Source organism: Sphaerodactylus townsendi, linkage group LG02 (genome assembly GCF_021028975.2).
Source record: "Sphaerodactylus townsendi isolate TG3544 linkage group LG02, MPM_Stown_v2.3, whole genome shotgun sequence".
In the NCBI taxonomy this organism is placed as follows: domain Eukaryota; kingdom Metazoa; phylum Chordata; class Lepidosauria; order Squamata; family Sphaerodactylidae; genus Sphaerodactylus; species Sphaerodactylus townsendi.
In genome coordinates this window covers 70262152-70286471 of record NC_059426.1, presented here as the reverse complement: position 1 = coordinate 70286471, position 24320 = coordinate 70262152, and the positions used below count along the sequence as shown (strand labels likewise).

Below are 24320 nucleotides of genomic sequence, written 5' to 3'. Positions count from 1 at the left end.
AATTTACATTCATTAATTTACTTCCATGTAGATATTATTCATGAAATTGTACTACTACTCTTGCCACTGTCCTGCTTTTTAAACCTGCAACCTAGGTCTTGACTCTCTTAGGGTTTTTGTGTGTGCATGTACCATCACATCACAGCTGACTTGTGACCCCATAGGATTTTAAGGCAAAAGACATTCAGGGGTGGTTTGCCATTGCCTGCCTTCACATCAGGATCCTGGTATAACTTGGAGGTCATCCGTACTGACCAGGGTCAACCCTGTTTGGCTTCTAAGATCTGGTGAGATCAGGGTAGCCTGGGGCGTTCCAGGTCTGGCTCGTAGTTAATAGCAACAATTTATGAATAATTTCAATAGATATAAAACAGTTCAACACTGGTGTTATCAATTATTTAGTAGAATTAAATATCGGTGTACATTTACCAGATAGCCTATGTGTCACAAGCTGAAGATGCTTGTCATTAATTTATTTTTATTACTTTTTTATTTTCACATTTTAGTCCCAATTCCCTACAGGGCTCAGGGTGGCAAGTTTGTCATAATGCATAAGACAAGTATCTAGTTGGGAAATGCTTATCCCCAAATTGTTTGAATACATGCAAATGTTGTTAGAGAAATGCATTACCTGCAATATCAGTTAAGGTGGCCCTGTAGTGTCAGCACTGGGACTGCCCATCATAATGAATTCAAGTGAAAACAAGCCCAGTGTTGTGTGACTGGGCGATCTCCTCCTAGGTTGCATAAATATTACTCATATATAATGCAAGAGAAGTTGCATTCAAATATGGTTATGTAATCAAATAAGCTTATGTAATGAATCTCCATGTGGGTGTTAGTCTTTCTTTTCCAAATTTCAGTTATTACATGATAAACAACATATAACACTCAGTTTTTTAATGTACAGTAGTTGATAATGATTAGGCTAGGGAAGGCCCCACCAGCCTGCTCACAGCCAGTGTCTTGCTGCACCAGTTCCATTGTTTTCAGACTGCAGACTTGACAAGGAAGGTGTTTCTGTCCTCAGAAGCCAAGGTACCCATAAGCTACTGTCCCTACTCGGCCTCTGCGCTCAGCAGAGGTCAATTTGCTGGTGGTCCCCTGCCCCTCAATGATGCAGCTGGCCAGCTCCCACACTGCTGCCAGGACTTTTATAGCGCTTTCAGCCCCGGCCTGAGGTGGGAACACCCCCTTCCCCTCCAACTCGTCCTGGAACCTGCGCGGACCTTGGTGAGGATCTCCCCGCAGGGCCTGTAAGACTGTGTTGTTCCACCGGGCCTTTGGAGTGCCCAGCCGCTGATATGGTGCCCCCTACTGCTCCTATTGTTCCTTGCCTTGGCACTGATACATCAGAGCCCTCATATTGAGGAGCCTGCCGTCCCCCTCTTGGGGTGGGTTGAAATTGAGGCCTGGACGCCTTCTGTTTAAACATTAATTATTAGCCGCTGTTTTATGTATTTATGTATATTAAGATGTTTTATTGATGGAGCCTATGTATTGTGTTATACTGGACCTGCTCCTGTCTTATGTTGATAATATGTTGTTCACCGCCCAGAGCCCTTCGGGGATCGGGCGGTATAGAAATTGAAACAATCAATCAATCAATCAATCAATCAATCAATCAATCAATAAGGCAGTCACATTAGTTATCAAGACCAGCTGAACCAGAAAGAAAATTTCAGAGCAACTTGGAGAGGATACTAGATTTGAGGAACACTGGTTGCATAATTAGAAGAGAGAATTAACACAAGGATTGCCACTACCTTCAATTATGGAGTGTTGTGAGTACCTGAATTATGGGGCTAGTAAAGTACTAAACTTGAGGGCTTTGAGGCAGCTGAGGAGTTTCTGGAGTTTGCTGCCACTCCATGCTACCCAAAAGCCCCCTGGAGGTTCCCTATGTGTCTCTTTGAGCTTAAGATAAAAACAATTGTATGACCATGGGACTACTTAATGGTGCCTATTCTTGTGGGATTTAACATCTCTGTAGCAGCATACACAACAAGAGTATGCGAACATTAAGAGAACATTGAGAGAAAAGATCCCAGAAGAGGTGGAATCATAAATAAATATACTGTTGATGCCTAATCTGAAAAAGATTCTTCTGATTTTCTGTTTATTCTATTGGTAAATCCCCCCAGTTCCGGCTTTTGCAATGTATGTTTCATGTATTTATCATTTTTATGTTCATTTTTGTTATTACAATTTATATTTTTAAGAATAATTCCTTAAGCTATATCTGTCATTATAGGCCAAATAAATGAAATATTAATTCTGGAGAAATGATGATGAGAACTGATCATTATAGATACATGGCTGAACATACATTTAGTTCTTCACATGTTGGATATTTGCAAAGCTTTCATAGGGAACTGGCATTTTTTAATGCAATTTTTCAAGGGGGTATTTCAAACTGGAAAATAAAGTTTTTGGTTGAGGACTCTCGTGTCTCAGATGAATTATCTGAGTAATGGGGTGTTGAACATGACACAGTCAAGTCAGACCCTTCTCAGCATGTTTTATTTATTGACAGTATTTTTATTTTTACTCTTTGTTCCTGACAGGAAGATCAATTTGATGGAAACATCTTTCTGCAATCATAGCAGGGTCACTGAGTTCATTCTCCTAGGAATCACAAACCGATCTGAGTTAAGGCTGCCTTTATTCATCCTGTTTCTACTTGTCTATGAAGTTACCCTGGTAGGAAATCTGGGGAATGTCCCAGGGCATTCCATATGAGTGGATTATGGCTGTGCCAGTTGGTAAGGCTGTCATTCATGTGATGATCCTGTTCATTATAGTGGGCTACAGTACTGAGTTCTTGTTATGTGGCTTCATAGCCATGGTGTATCCAGCCCTCTTGCTGCCCACTCACACCTGTCTTGCTCCCTCACATTTCAGTCACTCTGCTGGGACACTGTTCATGGATCTGGATGTGGCCACTGGAACCATCACTGGTCCCCTGACTGCTCTGTGGGAATGTTATCTCAAGCCCCAGTAGGCTTCACCATCTCTGCAGTAGAGAGCCATGAAGGGATGGAGTTCAGTGATGGAGCCCCCCAACATAGTGTATGTAGTGACAAGGATGGATGGAGGTGAGGTAGATGTTGGCATGGTGTATGCATATGGACCCACAGGCAAGGCCAGGTCCCATTGGCTGATACAGTACTCTCTGTCCCTCTTCCACATGCTCATCAGCCTTGATGTTTGCTGCCTGAGTTGTAGAGCACCTTCATGCCCTGATCCATCAAGACTGGTTCTGGGAGCCAGGACAGTAATGCCCCAGCCACTGGACAGTTCAGACTTCTTTGGGCTGGTGGATGTTGACAAAGTGTCAGAGTGAAAAGACTACACATCCTCAGGTAGATGTGGGGTGGGGCAGTGGGATAACCAAGAAGCTGATGAGGTTGTAAAACCCTATATCCTGACCCCAACTGCTGCAACTGTGGGAGTCCCCAGGGCTTTGGAAACTTGGAGCTGCTGTCAGACCCCAGGCACAGGGCCCATGGCTGACACAGCACATCCTCCCACTGCCACTTCTATATGTGTGGTGATCAAGAGGAAGCAGTTGGAGAACCATCCTGAGTGGAGGGAATGCTGTGTCCTGGCTTCAGCAATGTCTTAAGAGGGTGGAGATGGTTCTGAAGGCAGTTTCTAGACACCTGGAGCAGCCCGTTGTTTCCACTAGGGCTTGGAGGGCATTTTATTTCCTGTGAGATAGGTTAAGCTGAGAGAAACTGATCCATAGTCATTTAACGAACTTCTACAGCAGTTCCAGAAACAAACAATCAAACAAATGGTCTTAGGTTCCAGTGGGCTTTAGCTTAGTTATGGTTTCTCAATGCTTTATGAATAATTACAGCTTGAATGTTTCATAGTTTCTTGGGGCATTATTAAAGATTGCCTGGATGTACATTTTTGTAAATGATAAACTGTGTCTAAATGTATGCCAACGTTATGCAACTATTTAAAGAAGTTTATCCTCACCAGATTTAATCCTTCCAATAGCAGAAAAGCATTTTGAAGATCCCAGAAGAGAGAATAGCATGAATAAATACACTATGAATACTTCACTGGTATTATATTCTTCAGAAGTATCTGATGCTTCATTTGACTGGTACATTCACTGATTTTGGTGCTGCAGAGCCAACTAGTAGAAACCAATGGTATTTCATTTACCTATATTTATTGCTTAAGATCAATATAACAAGTAGGTAATAATACTAGGAAAATGATTATGAGATCTTACAGACACAGGGCTGAATATAGCCTTTGCAGTTCATTTCCTTAAACATTCATAGCAAGAACATCCTAGACAGAAGAATGTCATGATTTTTTAAATAATATGTTTTCATCAGAACATTTCAAGCTGAAAAACAATATCTTGTTTGAACACTGCAATATGCCAGTTCTACTTCTTGTGACATTTTTACTGCATGGATGAATTTGTTGTGATAGGAGATTCCACAGTCATGTAGCAGATACTCCCCTTAGGAGGAACACAAGGGTTATACATTGAGAATGGTTTCCTTTAGTCTGTGGCATTGTAATGAACTGAAATGGAATCTCTGTTGGTATGCAGGGATGAGAGTTAATGAAAAGTCAGATCTGCTTCCCATAATATTTGTGTTTGTCTGAGGGCACAGTCTCAAATCACTGATGAAATAGACATAATTTATACTGGTTTATGCACAGCAGGATACAAGCTTAGTACAGCAGGCATATAGGCAGGCAGTGAAACAAATGAAGCAGTGGATATAGTTTTTAAAATTAGCAAATTGTTTGCTGGACTGTTACTTTTAAAAAATCCTTTTCAGAGCCCCTTGAAATTCCATAGTTGAATTCTATTTATCACTTAAAATGGATCCAAAGTCCAACTGCCAACCATACTTAATCTATGTACTACTATCATCAAGTTTCAGTTTGGACTTTTAAGTGTGTTGTACATATTCACATGCCTAAGTGGAGTATATGGATATGAAACAGAAAAGTTACACATCTTTTCGAATGTTTTATTTATTTGTTCTTTTGTTTATGTCTTTTGTTCCCAGCAGGTAGGTCAGATAGATGGAAACACCAATTTTCAATCACACTGCCATCACTGAGTTTGTTCTATTAGGAATCACAAATCGACCTGAGTTAAGGCTGCCTTTGTTCATCTTGTTTCTACTTATCTATGTTACCACCCTGGTGGGAAATCTGGGTTTGATCATTTTAATCAAGGCAGACTCACAGTTACACACTCCCATGTATTTCTTTCTTAGTAGTTTGGCTTTTGTGGATGTTAATTATTCCTCTACTATTACTCCCAGAATATTGATGGATCTCTCTGTAGAGAAGAAAACTATTGGGGTTTCTGACTGCGCAACTCAAATGTTTATGTTTGTTATATGTGGTAGTAGTGAATGCATCCTATTGGCTGTGATGGCATATGACCGATATGTGGCTATTTGTAAGCCTCTGCATTATGCTGTCCTAATGTCAAGGAAAATGTGTTTTAGGCTAATATCTGGTTCATTTGTCCTGGGGATTTTCTATGCAGTTTTACATACTCTGTTCACCTTTACTTTGACCTTTTGTGGGCCAAATGTGATCAATCATTATTACTGTGATATTCCCCCACTCCTACAACTTTCTTGCTCTGATACTCACATTAATGAAATAGTAATATTTACTCAAGTTAGTATAAATTGTATAGGCACTACAGTGATTATTGTAATTTCCTATGTCTGTATTTTGGCCACTGTGTTGAAAATTCGTTCCACTGAAAGCAGACATAAGGCCTTTTCAACTTGTACTTCCCACCTGATGGTTGTTAGCTTATTTTATGGGACAATTTTCTTTATGTATTTGCGACCTAGCTCCAAGTATGCATTGGAACAAGACAAAGTGGCCTCCTTGTTCTACACGGTGGTCATCCCCATGCTTAACCCCTTGATCTACAGCCTGAGGAATAAGCATGTAAAGGAGGCTTTTATGAGAGTTCTGAAGAAAACCTTGTAATTATTAAGGTACAGATTTGACATAGTAACACAGATCAAAGAATCATAGAGTTGGAAAAGACTACGAGGGCCACCCCCCTGCCATACAGGAATACACAAAGGACTCTTGACATATGGTCATCCAACCTCAGTGTGAAACCCTCCAAAGAAGGAGATTACACCACCCTATGAGGCAGCGTTTTCCACTGTTGTGCAGCCCTTACTGTCAGGAAGTTCTTCCTAATGTTTAGGTGGAATCTTTTTTCCTGCACCTTCAACATGACATCCCTTCAAATATCTAAACATGGCTACCATGACACTCCTAAACCTTCTCTTCTCCAGACTAAACATACCTAACTCCCTAAGCCACTCCTCCTAGGGCCATTTGACCTCCTCAGGACTTGTTCCAATTTGTCAATTTCCTTCATAAATTGTGGTGTCCAGAACTGAACACAGTACTCTAAGTGAGGTCTGACCAATGCAGAGTAGAGTGGTACAATTACTTCTCTTGATCTAGACACTATACTCTTATGGATTCACCCCAGAATTGCATGGCTTTCTTGGCTTCCGCATCACACTGCTGACTCCTGTTCAGTTTGTGGTCTACTATGACTCTCAAATCCCTTTTACATGTACTGTTGTCAAGCCAGGTGTCACCCATCCTATTTCTGTGCATTTTATTTTTTCTGTCTAAATGTAGCTACGTGTAGAAAATAATGAAAAGATTGTTTGACTTCAGTTCATGGCACAAATGGACATATCTGTTTTGCAAACTGATATTGCTTTGTGATAAGTTCATAATGTCTGGACAAATCCTTGAAATCGTACAATTGTGTGAGTGCTGAAAGTTCAGTAGCATACATTTCTAGCTTAGAAATGTATAGTTCCCAGAGTTTCCTAGATAGATAGGAACAGTAGAAATGCATCATTCACAGTTTTATCCAATCGCTATCAGAAAAAGCTCTCATTCTGAATAAATGGACTGGAAACTTTGGCGGATTCCACATGGGCCAAAAACAGCAGAGTGAAAACGGTGTAAAAGGGTTTAAAATGGTGTAAAAGGGTTTACACCATTTCCACACCGCTTTCACACAGCATGTTTTTGGCCCATTCGGAATCTTTCTTAGAGAATCAGGAAGGTAGTTTATAAAAATCTTCCACTTTTTTAGGAGTTATCTGAATGGTTGTAATGTTAAATTAGAGAATCCACAGCATTTGAAAAGTATACTAATTGCATGCTGTTTGAGGACACCTTGGCTCTTTTAGAGTGATTTAATGGACTCTCAGTGAATTGACTTGAATTCACATACTGCTATGTTTGTGGATGTGGCTGATTTAAAGCTGGAGGAAAAAACCCTTGTTGTAAATAGCACTTTATCTTTATGTTTATAGTATTAAATTATTTTTAGTCATTTTTAAGGTATTCAGTCGTGTGACTGCAAGTTTTTCAGTGTGCAATTTTACTTCTTTTTACTGTAGTTGTTCTAACTCCCCATTATTTTGTCAAAACCTCCAGATGATGGCTGGAGATCACCCAGATTTCCAACTGGTTTCCAGATGACACATATAATTTCCCCTGAAGAAAATGGCTTTGGAGACTGTATGGCATTATACTCTGCTGAGGTTGATTCTCTCTCCTTTCTCCTCCTAATGCTCCATCCCCAAATCTCCAGGGATTTCCCAGTCCAGAGCTGGCAACCCTTAGGAAACTGATCTCTTTGGCCGAGTGATCCATTTTGATTCTGGGAAAGCTGATACCATCACTGTTGTTGTGCGAGGAGAGGAAGCAGGTGGGTGGCTGGGAGTGCTGCTGCAACCACTGCTGTCGTGGGAGAGGGAGAGGAAACAGGTGGAAGCCAAGGAGGGTAATGGGGACAGAAAGAGAGTGTGATGGGGTGGGGCAGAAATAGACAGGAAATGATAGGCACAGAGGAAAGGAGAGAAAGCAAGGTTAGGGTGGTGGTGGTGGTAGAATGGAATAGCTGCTCTTGCAAGTTTCTTGTGAGTAGATTGCATAATTTCTTATAGGTTGCATAATTACAACTAGAAAATGGAGAAGCTCTATTCTCTCTGCTAAAACAAGATCAGGAGTCAACTGTGGTACAGAATAAAGATGAAGAAATGTACTAACACATACATACTGCCAAAATATAATGAAAGCAACTTTCCTTAAGAGTTTAAAGACCACATAAAGAACAAATTTGCATTAATTCAAGTGGATGTGACCAAAAGAACTATGGGTTGAAACTAGATATATTTTTAATTTTGTTTATTTTTCTATATATTAAAAAGAGAGGGGAAAGGGGGGATACAGTAAGAACAATAGGAGGATCTGTGTTAATAGCTTGTAAAACTGAAAGAACATCAATTACATTCAAAATAGAAAAGTGTATCTTAATACATTAGTTTACTAACTGCTACATATTGTCATATTCATGTAACTAATTCATCTAGAATTATTTATGATCATCTATATATAATAGAAAGCTACATATACTAAAGAAACAATAATTTGTGTTCATATATTTCACAACTATATTAGCAGAACATAAGCTTAATATTAGTATGCATTAAGAAATTATTAATATAAGATTCCCATTCTACTTTTGGATTATGTTCAGATCTTCTATTCATTAAATTAGTCTGTTTTAGTCATATATATTCCCTCACATTATCTTTACAATTCTTCTTTCATATTCCCAAAGTAAAGGCAACAAAACTCTTTCTACAACTAGTAAATGTAAAATTAGTTCTTACTGTTGTTCCAATAAATTTAACCGAAAGATACTTAACAGAATATTTGTATCATAAAGCCTTTGTTTTTAAGACCCACCTGAAGATTAATCTTTGATAATTCTGAAGGTTTTAGCATAAATTAATAATAAAAATGTTGTCTTTTAATATATCCATCATATATATAAAAATGAGTCAAGTTTTTCTTAGCTCTCTCAGCAAGTACCCCTGTATTTTTTATTACTGTTAACTGTTATGAAAACGTATCTTGTAAGATCATTGTTCCCTAACATCTTTGCTTTTAAGACCTGGTTATAATGGATCATTAGTGTTTTTGGAGTCTCAGTATAAATTAATATCCACAATTTTGTTGTCTTTTTGCAAATCCAATAATTATGAAGAAATAAATCAATTTTTCATATATATATATATTTCTCAAATACATTTCATATATAAAAAGTAAACCAGGTTATTATTAATGTCTCAGTAGACACTCTTAAAATTGTTTGCTTTACTAATTCCTATAAAAAGTATCTAGCAACATAATTGTACCGTAACACCAATAAATTTGGTAACTATTTAATCCTTAGTATTTCGAAGGGTCTTTCCAAAAATCTAACATTTCCTTATCTATTTATAAATGCATCACATGAAAAAATGGCCCATTTTTTTTAATATGAATGTAGATCTGATAACTATACATAGACTGCAATGGGCGGATCACTTTGCCCTGCAGGCCCAGCTGAGTTTCAATACACCTCCCTTTTATGCCTGCCCTTGGAGATCTATGCATCCTATTAGTTTCCAGAATGCTATGTGGGATCCAATGCCCCCAGCAATTTTCTTGACTGGCATGTCCAGCTCTCTGAAGCCACAGATGAGATTGCTTCCTGATGTTCTCTTTGTCCTTGTGCCAACCTGGCTTTCTGGGGAACAGTGGCTCATGAAATGGACAACTAAAGCAAGTTTGGTGGCAAATCCATGACTAAGCTGCAAGAGTATTTTATAGGTCATTCATGAAATCCTATGAGATAGAAATGAAGGTTGCTAACAAGAAATTCTGTGTTGCCTCCATTGCTTCTGCTAGCTCATGCATAGTACAATTATTCAGGGTAATTACATCCCTCACAGAAGGGTCTAAAAAGATTGGTGATTCAGCCATTAGCTGTGAGGCTTTTGCAAGCTTTTGTTGTGAATAAAGTGTTGCCACTCTGCCATGACCTCCTGGAAAACGTTGATACAGTAAAGGAACTGGAGGCCCCTTGGCCATCTTCTGGTCCTACATTGGACCATTTCGATCCCAAGCCAATGTGGACAGAATAAGCCTACCACTTCTCTTCTTCATCCATGCTTATTGCAGTTGGTTAAAGCCAGTGGTGACAGAGTGTGGCATCCCCTTTTGGAAATGAGGCTACAAGAGGCAGTGTTAAGACTGCCCTTTAAAGAAATCATTGGAGCTACTTGATTTAGTCAATATTGAATTTACCATTCCTGGATAAGGTAACCGAATGGTAACTGAGCAGCTCCAGGTGTTCTTGGATGATATCTTGGCTTTGGATCCATTTCAGTCTAGTTCCTGGCCTGGCTGTGGGATGGAGACCATGCACTCCCACTTCAGCAGGTCAGCATTACTGTTGTTACTGGAGCTTACAGCAGCATTTGACACAACTGATTATGACCATTATGATTATGAGGGGAGAGGATATCCCAGCAACATGCCATGCTTTGTGGGGGTCCACAGGGAGCGATCCCCTCACCATTATCCAATACAAATATATCACCCCTGACTCAGCTGGTCCAAAGCTTTGGACTGGGTTGCCACCATTAAGCCAATGACCCCCAGCTCTATTTGCTGATGGAGGGCCAACTAGCCACTGCCCCTGATTTACTGGCTGGATGTCTGGAGGGCATGGTAGAATGGTTGAAAAAGAGCAAACTGAAATTGAATCCATTGAAGATGGAGGTTCTGTGACTGGGCTGAGGAAGGCTAGTTGGGAGTTTCCAACTGCAGAATTTGGATAAAGTGACATTATCACGTGCTCCTTCCATCAAAAAAACTGGATGTGTTCTTGGAGCCCTTCTTGTCATTGGAGGTCCAGGTCACACATACAACCAAGGTAGCTTTTTTCCATCTTCACCAGGCTAGGCAGTTGGTCCCTTCTCTGTCTCATTTGGACCTAGCCACAGTGAGCCATGCAAAGGTCAACTCCAGGTTGGATTACTGTAACTCACACTATGCTGGCCTGCCCTTGATACGGCTCTGAAAGTTACAGCTGGTTCCAAACGTGGTGGGGAGAGTCTTTACAGAACCCCGGTAACAGCACATATTCATTCTGTGCTTCACCATCTGTGCTTCTCGCATCAAGTCTTTGGCTGAGGCAGCTACGGGTTTTGTCCAGCATCACTTGCCTCCCAAATCCACCCTCTCCTTCCCCTCCCTTTCTTTCAGTGTAAATCTTGTATTGGGAAGAACAGGAGAATGTTAATGAAACTATAGGTGGGATTCCTTTTGTCATCAGTACATGAAAAGATCCAATGCACTAAGTTGAAACCATCTGAATGTAAACCTCCCAGAGCCCTTCGGGGGTGGGCGGAATAGCAAGTTTAATAAATAATGTGAGGATGGGGTGTGAGGTCTGAAATAGTGTGCATCGGGGAATGCTTGTAAATTTCGTTGTGTGTGCACAATGACAACAAATGCTTCTTATCTTATCTTCTTATCTTACCTGAGGAACTTAAAATGACTAAACTGCGGCTATTGTACTTTGGTCACATAATGAGAAGACAGGACAATAATGCTAGGAAAAGTAGAAAAGACAATAATGCTAGGAAAAATTGAAGACAGCAGGAAAAGAGGAAGACCCAATGTGAGATGTAATGACTCTATAAAGGAAGCCATGGGCCTCAGTTTGCAATACCTGAGCAAGGCTGTTAATGATAGGACATTGCGGAGGATATTATTTCACAGGACCAGCATGAGTCAAAAGTGAGTTGATAGCACTTAACACACACAACAGTGATTTCTGCAGAAGCTCAGCTATAGATTCAGACACTCAAAGGCAAAGGTTGTGGGTACAAACTCTGTTTGCATTCAAGGGCATTTCATTTTTAACAGCAACAAATCTACTGAGAATATGCTGAACTTCAATGTATTTCCAACACTATTATAAGTATTTGCTTATCTGATGGAGAACTTAAAACTAGCCATGCTGAATCAGATTGGTGGCCTATCTATGGCTGTATGCTATTTTATATAGTGACCATTTGGATATCACGGGGAAGCCCGTTTAGTAGACCACAAGCAGGGTTTTTAGACAATAACATTCACCTGCTGACTGATCTTCTACATTTGACTAACAGAGGCAGAATGCCTGTGGCCCAATTTGGCTACAATGATTAATAGCCAATGACAGATCTATCCTCCATAAATCAGTAACTCCAGCCTCAGAATATCGTGCTCCCTTGCTTTTAGAGGCTTGGGGAAATGGGGCTAACCTCCTGTGATGTACATACCTTCCAAATGTCTGAAATAATCAATGGGCTTTTTAGTTAAATCACAGCAGTTTCCCGGGATATATTTCTATAAATCTATCCTTATCTAAAGAAAACCTTTCTTTACCATATTGATAAATTTTGTCAGATACTTCTGCTGTTATTAATAAATGGTCTAGTAAATGTCATCTTAAAAATCAACAAACTGTATCAACTTCAGAATGTATTATGTTAGCACTGCAAATATTGAAGCTATATACCAGGTAATTATATAGATAAATCAAAGCACTTATGCATATAATTATTAATTTTTTCTGAAGAGCTGTGATGAGAAATGAAGTTCTGAAAGTCTTCAGTGACTTAATCCCATGAGGTTTTTGAACAAATAAAACACTGTGGGAATGCACTGTTTGTATAGTATCCAAGCAGAATTTTTAGAAGCCTCTTCACAGGTGAGATGAACAGATTATTATAAGAATGACTCATGTGGAAGATACCAGTGTAGGAACAGAACAAATGGATTAGGTGTTGTTGGATTTAGAGTGCATACTATGGATGTGTGCAACTTGGGATCCACTAACAAATAACAGCCCACAGTCATGCTCTGTGGCCTTCTAAGTGCTTGGTGATAACTTGAGAGCTGAATTCTCTAAAACAGTCAGTAATTCTTAGTATTATGTGTAGTTCTTTCAGAAGGTCATATGTGAAAGAAATTGTAGAAGTAGGTTGGTCTCAAAGACTAGACAATGAATTGCTCTAAATAACGTAGTAGAAAAGTTGGATATGGAATTGTTGGGTGAAAAATGGTTGGTATGCTCAAAATGAGTCCTGTTTCTTTCTTTCAGTTCGTTCCTTCAGTTTTTACAGTTCACGGTGTGCTTATGATGCCATGGACAAAATTGGGTTTGAATGTGAAAAACCCAAGTCCAAAGTAATATGGACTTGAATGCCCCTGAGAAGCCTTGAGTATGCCAGCGTATTTCAGTTTAACAATGAAATGGGAAAACACAGCAAAAAACATACATGAATTATGAAATAATGTGAAAGACATGGTTTTCAATATGGTTTTCAACAAAGAATGAATGCCTTAAAAAGAATGCCTAGAGTAGGAGTATACTGGTTTGAAAGGATTATACAGACAAATCCAAACATGAAGGGAGTATGGGGTTCTGCTTCTTGCCTCTTTTCATTTCTTTGTATTTTAGGGAAGCACCAGGCATGCAAAAGGGCTGGGATGATTGTAGAACTTTTCTTGAGGTCACCTAAGTGTATGTCTCCTCACAAGACAGTCTGACTAGAAATAACTACATGTACTGGTCAATACATACCTACATACCAGTGTCTTTGGCATATATTAGAGACAGCCAGTATGGTTTAAGGATTAACCTGCAGGCCTAGGGCCTGGGAGAGCCAGGTCCAGATCCCCATGCAGTCATGAATCTAATGACAACCTAACCTACTTCATGGGGTTGGTGTAAGAGTACTGTGGGGAATGCAGGACCATGTACAAGTCTATGAGCATTTTCCAAGGGGAATAGGGTAAAAATTCCCCCCCCCTTTTTTTTTTGCTGTCAAGGGCAGCCAAATTATGGTGACTACATAGAGTTTCCAAGGCCAGAGACACATTGGCCCTGTCCGCATGGGCACTGAGTGGGGGTGCATCGCCATAAATTATGGGAGGCGTTTGCACAGACGGTCCCGGTAGGGGCACAGGGGAAGGCGTAGCCTTCACACAGGCTGCGCCTTCCCCAACCGGCTTACCTGCTCCTGCTGGCTCCTGTCGCATTGTGAAGGCCAGGGGACACACACCCCTGGCCAGAATGATGGATCTGAAGATGAAGGCCAGGGGGCATATCTCCTGGCCTCCACAGTATGACGGGAGCCAGCAGGAGAAGGTAAGCCGGTTGTGGGAGGCGGGAGGTAAACTCCGCCTTCCAGCCGCTGCCATTCGCACGGCAGTGGCTGGAAGGCGCCCCTTTTGAAAAACCTTGCTTGTGGAGTGAGGTTCAAAAGGGGCATTTCCATGCAGCCTGGGCATCGGGGGCACCTCCCCAGGGACAGCGTTTTTGCTGTCCCTGTGATGCTCTATTCCACCTGTGCGGAAAGGGCCTAAGAGGTGATTTGCCATTGGCTGGCTGCATCTAGCAATTCTGGTATTCCTTGGTGTTCTCCCATCCAAATACCAACCAGGGCCAACCCTGTTTACAGTGCAATCTGCTGGGTGGGGGGGGGGGGGGGGGAGGTTGCGGCACCATTGCTGTGAATGGCACAGACATGGCACAGTGAAGCCACCTTCTGAGAAAAATGCTGCTATATGGCTAAAAAGTCAACAGGGATGTTCCCCCAACCACCCTGGAACTATGAAGCACCAGGGGCTGCAACTACCTTTTTGTCATGTAAGTTTATGCTGGCAGATATGGGTGTTTCCAGGTTGAAAGGGCTCAGGAAGCTGACTAACGTCCTTACCCCCCCCCCCCCGGAACACCCTATTTAGTGCTGGCACAAAATCCTGCGCCATAGGTACACTGTGGCAGTGGCTGCAGTGGTTTCCATATGTGGTGTTCCCATGGCAATCCCTGGTACTGGCATAAGTGCATGGGTGCCAGCATAAATGTTCCTTATTCCAGTGCAAGAGGCACTGATGCCAGTGCTGGTATCACACCACCTCCTAAATGGTTTCAGGTCCCCAACTTTGGATTGCACTGTTAGTGTCAAAGATTTGATGAAATTGAGCTTACCTGGCCTGTCCAGGTCAGGACAAAATTTACTAGGTAGACTTGAAAACATGCATCCTCCTTTCAGAATCTCTTTCAGTCCAATGCTGTAATCCCTTTGAGATGAATAGTAATAAAGCAGTCACTTTGAGTATCACAAATGCAATTTTTTTAGTATTATATTTATTTAAAAAATGACAAACAATAATGTTAGGCTGGAACGAATATACAAATGATTCAAAAGAAAGCAAATATGACTATCACAAAAATAAACTGAATCTCTTGAGAAGGTAAGGCATTCCAGTTGTTCGATATACATTGTCCAAATTCCCATCTTTGTATTTATACATTTATTAACACATTTATAGTCTGCCTTTTCCTCCACCCAAAAAGGATCAAAGTAGTTGGAAGTGTGGCAAGGTAATCTATAACTTCTTCCATTACAATACATACAACCTTCTAAAAGAAATCTATTCCATGCAGGTAATGCACTTTGGATGAAATGCCTGAAGGAAATCAAACAGTGATCACCAAGTTCATATTTGTGGAATTAACACAAGATCCTGTACTGCAACTAATTCTTTTTGTGATATTTCTTATCATCTACACTATCTGCTTGATGGAAAATCTTGCAGTGAATATACTAATTAATACAAGTTCTCACCTTCACACACTAACATATTTCTTCCTCAGTAATCTATCTTTCCTGGATATCTGTTATTCCTCAGTGGTTGCCCCCAAAAATGCTGGTGAACTGCATAGCAGAACAAAAATCAATTTCTTCCTTGTAAATTATGACCAGTTTATGCAAAAAAAAAATCCTATTTACTTTTGCAGAATTTTGCGGTGTAAACCTTGGTATGCCTGTGGGATATAGCCCCTATGCTCCAAAAAGGCACACAATACCTGTGTCTAATCACATTGACCCAAATCACGTTCTTGAGCAGCTCTACAAAGAATGCATGATAGTGCACCCACTGCCAGATGACTACCAACAACTAATATTATACTGTATTGGAAAGGGAACTAACATTTGATCAACATATTAATGGATTTGTCAAACTGTCTTTTAAACTTTCCCAAGTCAGTGCTATACATTCCATAGCTTAGACACATGCAGTATGAAAAAATTATACATCTACCTTTGCATGTTCTGTTTTGCAGCTCTGAAGAGAAACAGGAATATAATGTCTGAAGAAAACATTACCACAGTGGTCAACACATTTGTATTTGTAGATTTAACAAGCAACCCCAAGCTGCAGACCATTCTCTTCCTACTGTTCCTGCTTATTTATACAGCCACCTTGGTTGGAAATCTGGGAATTATTGCCTTAATAAGATCTAGTCCCCGACTTCACACACCAATGTACTTCTTTCTCAGTAACCTTTCTTTTCTGGATGTGTGCTTCTCATCTACAGTTACATCTAAGACATTAGTGAACCTTCTGATAGAGAAAAAATCAATATCTCTGATTGGATGTGCTATGCAAATGTACTTCGTAATAGGTTTGGGGAGCACAGAGTGCTTTCTACTTGCTGCCATGGCATATGATCGATATGTGGCTATTTGTAAACCACTGCTGTACCCAAGCATCATGTCCCCTCGAATTTGTATTCTTTTGGTGATTGGGTCATATGTACTTGGACTTTTGCATTCTCTTGTTCAAACAGTCTTTACCTTCAGACTGTCCTTCTGTGGATCTAATAAGATCAGTCATTTATACTGTGATATTAGTGCACTTCTATTACTCTCCTGTTCTGATACCTATCTCAATGAATTACTGATTTTTTGTGTTGCTGGCTCAGTGGAAACAATCACTGTTTTGAGTGTCTTCATTTCATATGCGTATATTTTGGCCAACATTGTGAAGATCAGCTCAGCCGCAGGAAGGCTCAAAGTCTTCTCTACATGCACCTCTCACCTGACTGCTGTCACCATCTTCCATGGGTCAATTCTCATTTTGCATTTCCGACCCAAGTCTAGCAATGGATCTTCCATCCAAGACGTGAGTGACAAAATTCTAGCAGTATTTTACACAATTGTAATCCCATTGTTGAACCCACTGATTTATAGTCTGAGAAACAAGGAGGTGAAGGATGCCTGGAGTGCAACTCAGAGGAAGCTGTGGGTCCAAAACTGATTAGTACCTGACAATTTTTAGGAGGATTAAATAACTATAAAAAAGGAAATTAGGATGCATCCATCAAAATACTAATTCAGTCAAAATATTAGGAATTTACATCCAGGAATTTACTTCTTACTACCTTTCGGCTTTTTATACCTGTAGCTCATAACTAATAGTCAACATTTATGAACAATGTACTGTCAAAGGCTTTCAAGGCCAGAATCAATGGAATGTTGTGGTTTTTCCAGGCTGTATGGCTGTGGTCTGGCTAAAGAACCAATATTTGTACTCAAAAATGGGTCTTGAGGCAGTATGAGGTAAGCTGGCAGGAAAGCCTAAGATAAAGAAGTGATTGTATTTGGGGGGTTCATTCAAAGATAGGGGAGGCTTGAAGAGTCACCAGGGTGCAAGAGAATGCCTGGGCTATTCTCGTGAATACTAGCTGTGATGGCTGCAAGTTAGATTTTAAAATAGTTGGCTCAGAGAATTTATTAAATCACCTTAGGGTGACACAATGGAAATTAGCTAGCCCCACTGTCCATCCAGCTGCACCATGGGTCACTGGAAAAGCACAGCCACTGACCACCTTTCTTCTCTGGATTGGCACATAAAATATTGGCAGGGCAAAGATGATAAGAGGAAAATAATAAAAAAGTGAAATTAATAGACAAGATGGGTGAGCCAGAAAAACTGAGAGATTTAAAATGTAAATAGTAAGTTATACTAGATCTAATAAGGAAGCAAAAGGAGAAAGTAGTGTACTAATGGAAGAGAGCAGGCATATTAAAACTGGAGACAGGCAGTCTTGTCTTACAGTTAATTCTATGCATCAAAGGTAAAACCAAATAACTGCTAGGGATCAGAAAGTCAGCTGCTCATAACTTTGAAGTACATTGCACAATAAATAGTGAAGAGTGAAATTTGACTTTGTTTATGCCACTTCGCATGGAGAACGGTCAGATCCCAAAGACAGCAATGAGGTGGATACCTCCTGAAGCCAAATGACCACAAGGAGACCCCCAAAACACCTGGAAGAGAACATTCAAGCAAGACCTGAAATCACTGAATATTGCATGGGAAGAGGTTGAAACACTTGTCCAAGACTGGAACTGCTGGAGAGCACTGGTGACTCGATATGCAACTTAGCATGGGAGGATCGAAGTCTAACTATGCCCTGAACTTAATGGTACAGGACTAGCGGCCTCTCTGTTCAAGTACTATTGTGGCCTCCTAGATACTGGGTAGAATTTGGTGATCCTATACAATACAGGTGAATAAAAACCAATAATTTGTATATCACATCAAGAACAAGGCTGAGATGGGACATATTTGTTAGAAAGGGGGAAACTCCTGACTTTGTCTTACAGTTAATTCATTATTTGAAAACTGAACTTTGTCTGTCCTTTACTCCACTGTGCAAGGTTGTTTTTTTTTACTGTTATGACTAAGAAATGTCTCGATGATTGAGATTCTTCTTTCAGCAACTGCTGCCCCTGGCTTTCCTAGCTGCTAATGACAGTCCGGGAAGGTAGTGCTTTGGGAGGGAAGAAACAGGGGACAGACGCAGCTTATTCTTCCCGCTCTTCGAACCTTCCAGCCAATCAGAGTGTAGTGGGCTGTGTGCAGAGCGCACAGTCTTTTTTTTTTTGCCATGCTGGGCGTGGATATGAAGGAACGTAAATAGGAAGCTATGGTATAATGATTTTGATGTTTATGCGTGGTTATGTTCGGACGTAAAAACGGGAAGAATAACAACATAAATTTTCAATTGGGGCTGAGAAGTGTCCCGCTCCAGCACTAGCCAATCAGAAGGTGGGGAAATTCTGCCTATGCATTTACGCAGTGACGTAGCTGCATGAAAAAAAGTTTTTTAAAAAAGTTCCCGCTCCAACACAACACAACAGCCAATCAGAACGAGAAAGAACAGACCCGCTGAGCAGATTGCATACTCATGGGGAGTGTTACATTGCTTGAATCCGCGATAGACACTGAGGTCTTCACTAGACACATGCTGCAGAAGGGAGGGAGAAACCGCGATGAAAAGGTGCTGGTTTTTTTGAAACCTGGTTGTATCCGGCTTTAATTTCTCAGTGGGGAAATGGGCCCTGTTCCAAAAACTACAAATCAGGTATTTCAACAAAATATACAGGTTCTCTGTTGCTAAATAACAAAATATACAGACTCTCTGCATCACAATAACAATGACTGACTGGCTCAAAATGTAATGCATTCAAATAATAAGTGACCAGTGTCACCAACTTTCAGGCTAATCAACCACTGGTGTGGTTAGATCTTGTGTGTCCTCAATTGTCTGGTTACCTATATAATAAATAAATTAAAGTTTAACTCAATATCTATCCTGAAGTTGTTGTGAAGAAATCAATTAAATAAGGAGAATCTGGAAATACACAAATAGAATTCTATAGCTGATACAGAGTTCTCGATTCTGGAGTGTCCTGGTAATATTTCACAACTGCCTTTCAGCTCCTCTGCAAGCAATTTTGAAATATTACCAGGAGACTCCAGAATAGAGAACATTATATGAGCTGTAAAGTTCTATTTGTGTGAATTAAAATATCAAGCAAATTAAAATATCAAGCATAAAGGCAGAGATGGTCCTCCCATTGGGCAAAGTGGGCAGCTGCCCAGGGTGCCACCTTGTGGTGGGCGACAAAATTGCAGGTTCATTTGTGGGGGATTTTGTATTTTCAGTGTTTTTTCCGTTTTTGGCCTGCAGGGGGCACAGATTTTAGGCTAACAGCACCAAAATTTCAGGGTTTTTGGGGAGACTCTTTTGATGATATAACCCAGGTTTGGTGAGGTTTGGTTTAGGGAGTCCAAAGTTATGGACTCCCAAAGGGAGTGCCCCCATCCCCCATTGTTTCCAGTGGGAGCTAATAGGAGATGGGGTCTACACCTTTGAGGGTCCATAACTTTGGACCCCCTGAACCAAACTTCACCAAACCTGGGTGGTATCATCAGTAGGGACCCATGAAGATATTCTGAAATTTTGGTGCTGCTATCTTAATAATTGCACCCGTGACAACAGGCACCTCCTAAATTTCCCCAGATTCTCTTTTTAAATCCACTCCCTTCCTGCCAAGGCTTGTTTTCTTTCTTTCTTTTATTCTCTCAATTCCTAATAAAGGTGGTGGTGGTGGTGGTGGTGGTGGTGGTTGTTAAATCCACCCCCTTCGGCATGGATTTAAAGGGAGAATCTGAGGTCCCCAGTTTTAACATTGAAAGGGATGCTGTTTCAGGTTGGGGAAGAATCCGCCCCAAAATAGCAGCACTTTCAATGTTGCTTAAACTGGGGACCCCAGATTCTCCCTTTAAGGTGGATTTAAAAGGAGAATCTGGGCTCCCTAGTTTAAACACCATTGAAAATGATGCTGTTTGGGGGTGAATTCCAGCATCACTTGTTTAAACGAGGGAGCCCAGATTATCCTTTTAAATCCACCTTAAAGGGAGAATCTGGGGTCCCCAGTTTAAATAACATTGAAAGTGATGCTGTTTCCCCCAATTGGGGGGACTGGATACAACACCATAAAATGTTTTCATAGCATTAATAAAACATTTTGAAAGCATTTTGAAAATGTTTTCCAAAAATTATTTCTGCTGTGTAGCATGGCCCATTGCTGTGTTCAGATTTGTAAGTTGGGGGATGTTCTATAATGTGATGGTGACTTTGAAACAACCTAGTGGAAAAAAACATTGTTTGGTCACGGTGGGGGAGGGTGGCCGCCAATGGGGGGCATCAAACTCAGGTTTTTCCCAGCGCTCCAGTTTGCCTACGTACACCTCTGCATAAAGGTCTAATGGCCAAACTGGAAAAAAAATGGCATGTTGATTCTATGGATGCCTGGCTCATCCATCAGAAACAAGATTTCAGCCCTCTTTCCTTGTATGCAGTTTGGAATCTTATTTCCTACTTGAAACCAATAAGTCTGTGCTATTATAAAAAAGTATTTCTCCATCGATAACTAAGTCACCTTACTCAGCTCTGAAGTGATCATATTATTTACTTATTTAAAAATAGTATATATAATATTACATATATAATAGTATTCATAGTATATGAAATAGAAAATATATAATAGTAAATATATAATACCATATATAGTATTAAATATGTAAAACAGTGGTTGCGAACCTTTGGCACTCCAGAAGTTATGGACTACAATTCCCATCAGCCCCTGCCAGCATGGCCAATTGGCCATGCTGGCAGGGGCTGATGGGAATTGTAGTCCATAACATGTAGAGTGCCAAGGTTCGCCACCACGGATGTAAAATAATGTATATGTATTATAATCATGCCTCAGGGAAGGTGTCTATTGGATTCTGACATTTTTCACGGATCCCAAGACAGGAAATTTTCAAAGTGCTTCACAAATTGGATCCCAAAGGTCTTAGAAGCAAATAAAAAAAGAGCTCTGCTATACAAACTTTGTACAGTTGCCTTGAGATCAAGTGACAGCAGTCTCTCTTTCATCATTGGCTTCGTTGTAATGTGTGTCTTCGGTTTGGCAACTTCCTGGGAAAGATTCAGCCAGGTAGGAACAGAAACAGAATTGCAGTTAGAACCAGAAAGCACAAACATCCATCTTACCAGAACTTCCACAGGCACCCCTTCAGAAGCCTTTTCATACAAATACAAACGCATCATTTGCTTCTTAGAAGTCCGCATATTTGCATGTGGGTTTTTTTCATCTAATCAATAATACTGCAGGTGCTAGGGTGCCCATACAAAGATAAAAGACCAGTGCTCTTCATGTGTCTTCACAGGATTTACTCTGTGAATGTCACTGTACCAAACAGTGGATGTGAAGCTGCATTTAAGGGACATGTGCTCCGTAGAGATTTCTCTTTATCATTCCTGCCACAAACCTAGAAAGGCTAATTTTTCTGGGAAGGAATTGAATACTATGATTCTGCTCAAATGAAGAATAATATGGAACCAGCAGAAATAGGCAGATATGACAAAAAGCAGAATTGTAATGCTGGGAATCCATCTTGTTACATTTTTTCTGTTTCATCAAACACTTATATGTATTTCTCTTTTAATATGTGATCAATTTGGGAACAACAGAAAAAAATAACTAATGTTACGTATTATCAGTTATTGTTTTCCAGGAAGGAAATGTATTCAAACCAAAACCACCCTTTGAAGACCAATGATCTCTTGAAGGCATGAACATTTAAGTTGAAGGGTTTTCTTTTTAACCATGACACCTTTTTTTGAAAAGAAAAAAGTCTAGTACTACTAATACTAATAATTCAGCAGTAGGATTTTGAGACACCCTTGTTTTATTTGGCATTACCTTTTCCAGTTCTTTGCAACACACACCAGTTCCTACAGGAATGAAAGAAAAAAATCATACTTCTGTGACAATGTTCATCCTTCTGGGCTTCACGGAAAATCCAGAGCTTCATATTATCCTATTCCTGGTGTTTCTTCTGATATATCTTGTCACTTTAATAGGGAATATTGGCATAATTATATTAATCAGGGTAGAATCCCATCTCCATTGTCCAATGTACTTTTTCCTCAGTCATTTGTCCTTTGTTGACATTTGCTATTCCTCATCCATCACACCCAGATTTCTCATCGACTCTGTATCTACGATGAAAGAAATTTCTCTTGCTGAGTGTGCAGTTCAGATGTACCTATTTGTTATGTTTGTTGTAACTGAATCTTTTATCTTGGCTGTGATGGCATATGACCGCTATGTGGCTATTTGTAATCCCTTGTTGTATACAGCTGTTATGTCTAGAAAGCTGTGCATCCAACTTGTAGCTGGTTCATATATCGGTGGCATTGTTTGTGCCCTTGTGCATACTTGTTCTGCTTTTAGGTTAGATTTCTGTGGGCCAAATGCCATCAATCACTTCTTTTGTGACATTTCCCCAGTACTGGATCTCTCCTGCTCTGATAACCACACCAATAAAGTGCTTCTTTTCATTTTTGCTACATTTGTGGAAACCAGCACCATAATAATAATCCTCATGTCTTACTTGTTCATTATTACATCAGTATTGAAGATCCAGTCCAACAAAGGGAAATACAAAGCCTTCTCTACCTGTGCCTCCCACTTCACAGCCATCTCCATATTCCATGCTACTATTCTCTTCATGTATTGCCAGCCTAATGGTACCCACTCATTAGATACGGACAAAATTGCATCAATATTCTACACAATGGTGATTCCCATGCTGAATCCTATAATCTACAGCCTGAGGAACAAGGAAGTGAAAGGTGCCTTCAGGAGACTGGTGGATAAAACCCACTTTTAACAACCAACACACTGAACAAGTTTTAGAATAAGTAGCGTGTAAAGCTTTAGACTGGATGTAAATTTTGTTGTTGCTGCTGCTGTTACATTGTTTCCTATTTTGGTGATCAGTGACCATTACAATGTAGACGAAGTTGTTCCTCATGTCTACACATTCATAAGAATAGTCCTTCATGAAAATTAGGTAATGTAACAATGAGAGGAAAGCAACATATCTCAAGAAGAATGGTGAAAACATTTTATTAATGTAAAATAACAAAAAATAAAATTATTTTTGAAAACTTTCTTCATGAAATGATTGTTAATAGAGAGCCAGCGTTCTCATTTTATATATTTTCATCTCAGAGGAAAAATTCAATGTATCAAAGAAAATTGGACTGAATGGAATCCCCTTATGGAAAATGCCTGCTAGCTATTGTATAGGTAAGGATCAACCTGTTTGAGTAAATTTCCATTACTGCAATAGTTCTATAAAATCAAATTAAATATGCAGACATTGAAAGCTAAAATATAAGCCATCTCTGTCTTAAAACACAACCTTCTTCTATTTAACAATGGTAAGAATCTGTGAATTCTCAGAGTGTAAGAAGAAATGAGACCAGAGCCCTGCAGCAATTATCCCAATTCTGCAGGGCCTGTAAGACAGAGCTGTTCCATCAGGCCTATAGTTATAGACAGCAACAAAGTAGAGATGTAGAGAAGAAGAGGAGGAGGAGGTGAAAGAGGAGGAAGAGTTTGGATTTATATCCCACCTTTCTCTCCTGTAAAGAGGCTCAAGGTGGCTTACAAGCTCCTTTCCCTTCCTCTCCCCACAACACCTTCCCTTCCTCTCCCCCAACACCTTGTGAAGTAGGTGGGGCTGAGAGGGTTCTGAAGTACTGTGACTAGCCCAAGGTCACCCAGCAGGAATAAAGGAGTGTGGAAATACATCTGGTTCACCAGATAAGCCTCTGCCACTCAGGTGGAGGAATGGGGACT

General features: G+C 40.2%; 2 protein-coding genes across 4 annotated transcripts; both read left to right on the top strand.

Moving 5' to 3' along the window:
- Positions 1–3508: 3508 nt before the first annotated feature.
- Positions 3509–6006, top strand: LOC125427277 (olfactory receptor 1020-like). Of its 2 annotated transcripts, XM_048486476.1 has the most exons (2): positions 3509–3553; positions 5110–6006. In XM_048486476.1, exons 1-2 carry the CDS (start codon positions 3509–3511, stop codon positions 6004–6006), a joined length of 942 nt encoding a protein of 313 aa, XP_048342433.1. The 2 variants fall into 2 exon arrangements, with proteins under 2 accessions (XP_048342433.1, XP_048342434.1); XM_048486477.1 differs by lacking the exon at positions 3509–3553 and having other exon boundaries at positions 5071–6006.
- A 10104-nt stretch (positions 6007–16110) lies between these two features.
- On the top strand, positions 16111–23343 carry LOC125425912 (olfactory receptor 5D18-like). 2 transcript variants are annotated; one of them, XM_048483704.1, is made up of 2 exons: positions 16111–16750; positions 22418–23343. In XM_048483704.1, the coding sequence occupies exons 1-2, from the start codon at positions 16111–16113 to the stop codon at positions 23341–23343; spliced, it is 1566 nt and encodes a 521-aa protein (XP_048339661.1). The 2 variants fall into 2 exon arrangements, with proteins under 2 accessions (XP_048339661.1, XP_048339662.1); XM_048483705.1 differs by lacking the exon at positions 16111–16750 and having other exon boundaries at positions 22405–23343.
- The last annotated feature ends 977 nt before the right edge of the window (positions 23344–24320 follow it).

What these genes read in the sequence shown, in the direction of transcription:
- LOC125427277 (XM_048486476.1), top strand. Translation starts at nt 3,509, where the DNA reads ATGGCTGACACAGCACATCCTCCCACTGCCACTTCTATATGTGTG. An exon ending in CTGCCACTTCTATATGTGTG is followed by an intron (nt 3,554 to 5,109) that starts GTGATCAAGAGG and finishes GCCATCACTGAG; the next exon opens with TTTGTTCTATTAGGAATCAC.
- LOC125425912 (XM_048483704.1), top strand. Translation starts at nt 16,111, where the DNA reads ATGTCTGAAGAAAACATTACCACAGTGGTCAACACATTTGTATTTGTA. An exon ending in GGAAACAATCACTGTTTTGA is followed by an intron (nt 16,751 to 22,417) that starts GTGTCTTCATTT and finishes CAGGAATGAAAG; the next exon opens with AAAAAAATCATACTTCTGTG.